The sequence below is a fragment of the Teleopsis dalmanni genome, chromosome 2 (assembly GCF_002237135.1).
Source record: "Teleopsis dalmanni isolate 2A chromosome 2, ASM223713v2, whole genome shotgun sequence".
Taxonomy (NCBI): Eukaryota; Metazoa; Arthropoda; class Insecta; order Diptera; family Diopsidae; genus Teleopsis; species Teleopsis dalmanni.
This window is the reverse complement of record NC_051847.1, coordinates 162,989,240-162,991,043: the sequence shown is the minus strand read 5'-3', so window position 1 is coordinate 162,991,043 and position 1,804 is coordinate 162,989,240. Positions and strand designations below refer to the sequence as shown.

General features: G+C 39.2%; 1 protein-coding gene across 1 annotated transcript; it reads left to right on the top strand.

The window, feature by feature from the left end:
- Positions 1-431: 431 nt before the first annotated feature.
- On the top strand, positions 432-1,604 carry LOC119676069 (fork head domain-containing protein FD4-like). Its single transcript, XM_038087297.1, has one exon. It carries the CDS (start codon positions 432-434, stop codon positions 1,602-1,604), a length of 1,173 nt encoding a protein of 390 aa, XP_037943225.1.
- Positions 1,605-1,804: the final 200 nt, after the last annotated feature.

The following is a 1,804-nucleotide window of genomic DNA, read 5'->3' as shown; positions in this document are numbered from 1 at the left end:
CCACAAACATTTGCCATTAAACGAAGACATGAGCGCTGTTGTTTCGCTCTTTCATTGATTTATGGAAACGTTTTTGCCGACGCGTCTTTACATGATGTCGGGCGAATTATTACAGAACGTAGAACTTAAACGCAATCTAAACAAAAGTATCTAAATTAACTGTGGTTGTGCAAAAAAATTAACAATTTAAATATAAATATAAGAAAAAATAATTTAAATCAAATTTGTCTAAAATTTTACATTTGTGATAATTAATTATTAAGCAAAAAAAAATAAAAATAAATACTTACTTTATTTCATATATGCAAAAAATTGTGCAATAAAGAATAAATTTCAGAAATATTTAAGCAAAAAACATAAAAGTGTAGATCGCATGTCGGTACTTTTCGAGCGCGTCCGCATCGCATAACAGATGCATTCTCGAACTAATTATGCCCAGGCCTTCACGTGAATCGTACGGCGACCAAAAGCCCCCATATTCATATATTTCGCTTACAGCCATGGCCATTTGGAGTTCACCGGAAAAGATGCTCCCACTAAGCGACATCTATAAATTCATAACAGACCGTTTCCCCTATTATCGCAAGAACACGCAACGCTGGCAAAACTCACTGCGTCACAATCTTAGCTTTAATGACTGTTTCATAAAAGTTCCAAGACGTCCAGATCGCCCCGGCAAAGGCGCTTACTGGACACTGCATCCTCATGCATTTGATATGTTTGAAAATGGCAGTTTATTACGTCGAAGAAAACGTTTCAAATTACATAAAAATGACAAAGATCAGCTAAATGAAGAGCTAGCAGCACTTGCCAATCTAAATCGCTTCTTTTTTACCGCGAATACCACGCACGGTATGCCCCCAATGCCACCAATGGATATGTCAACTGCAACACTGATGGGTGATCCCACATTGTATATGGCAAGAATGCCGCCGGCTGCACCTTCACACTCTCCGCCTGCTTTTTCACATCAGCATAGAAACACAATTTCCCCTTCAACATTGGCAATGCACACTGCATTAGCGACATCGGCCTCAATGGCATGTGTTACTAATACATCTGTTCTCTCACCACACACAACTGCTTTAGATGCCGCTATGATCAGCAGTTACCGACCGAAACGTTCGTTTACAATAGAAAGTCTTATCACACCCGATAAGCCCGATTCGATATCAGGTGAAAGTCTAAATGGTGACGATCGTACAGATATTGACGTGGTCGACAGTAGCAGTGTAAATGCAGATGAGGCACCATATCGTCTATTAGATACTCCTGAAAAACATTGTCGTTCACCTATAACCGGCATCAATTCTAGCACTGAAGATCAACGACAAAGACCGCTGCCACCACTGCATACCATCACAGCAGCAGCAAATCTACCCTTCCTGCATTATACAACTGGCGTTAATGTCAATAATACGAACTTGATGTCAAGTCCAAATGGACCTGCTCCACCTCCGACTTATGAATTGCCTGTTCATCCGTTACTTATGATGACAGCACCAATGGGTAATCTGCATCCATCATACTATTCAAATTTAAGCATGTCTACGGCTGGTTCTCATCATCCCGCCGATGTACAACACAGACTACGTACAGTGTAGTCCCACGCTATGTCCCTGAGTTGCTTCAATTATGCAGGGACATTTGAAGGCTGTCTAGTTCCTCATCAATGAGATGCTGTAATTATATATTTTGTATGTATTAATTGATATATGTTTATATATATGTATCTTTGTACGTCCTGTAATTTAGTTAGTTAATTCTATAAATCAGAAATTTTAGACTAGTATTCGTAAGTAAT

Excerpts from the sequence above, each read along its gene's own strand:
- LOC119676069 (XM_038087297.1), top strand. The coding sequence starts at position 432 with ATGCCCAGGCCTTCACGTGAATCGTACGGCGACCAAAAGCCCCCATAT.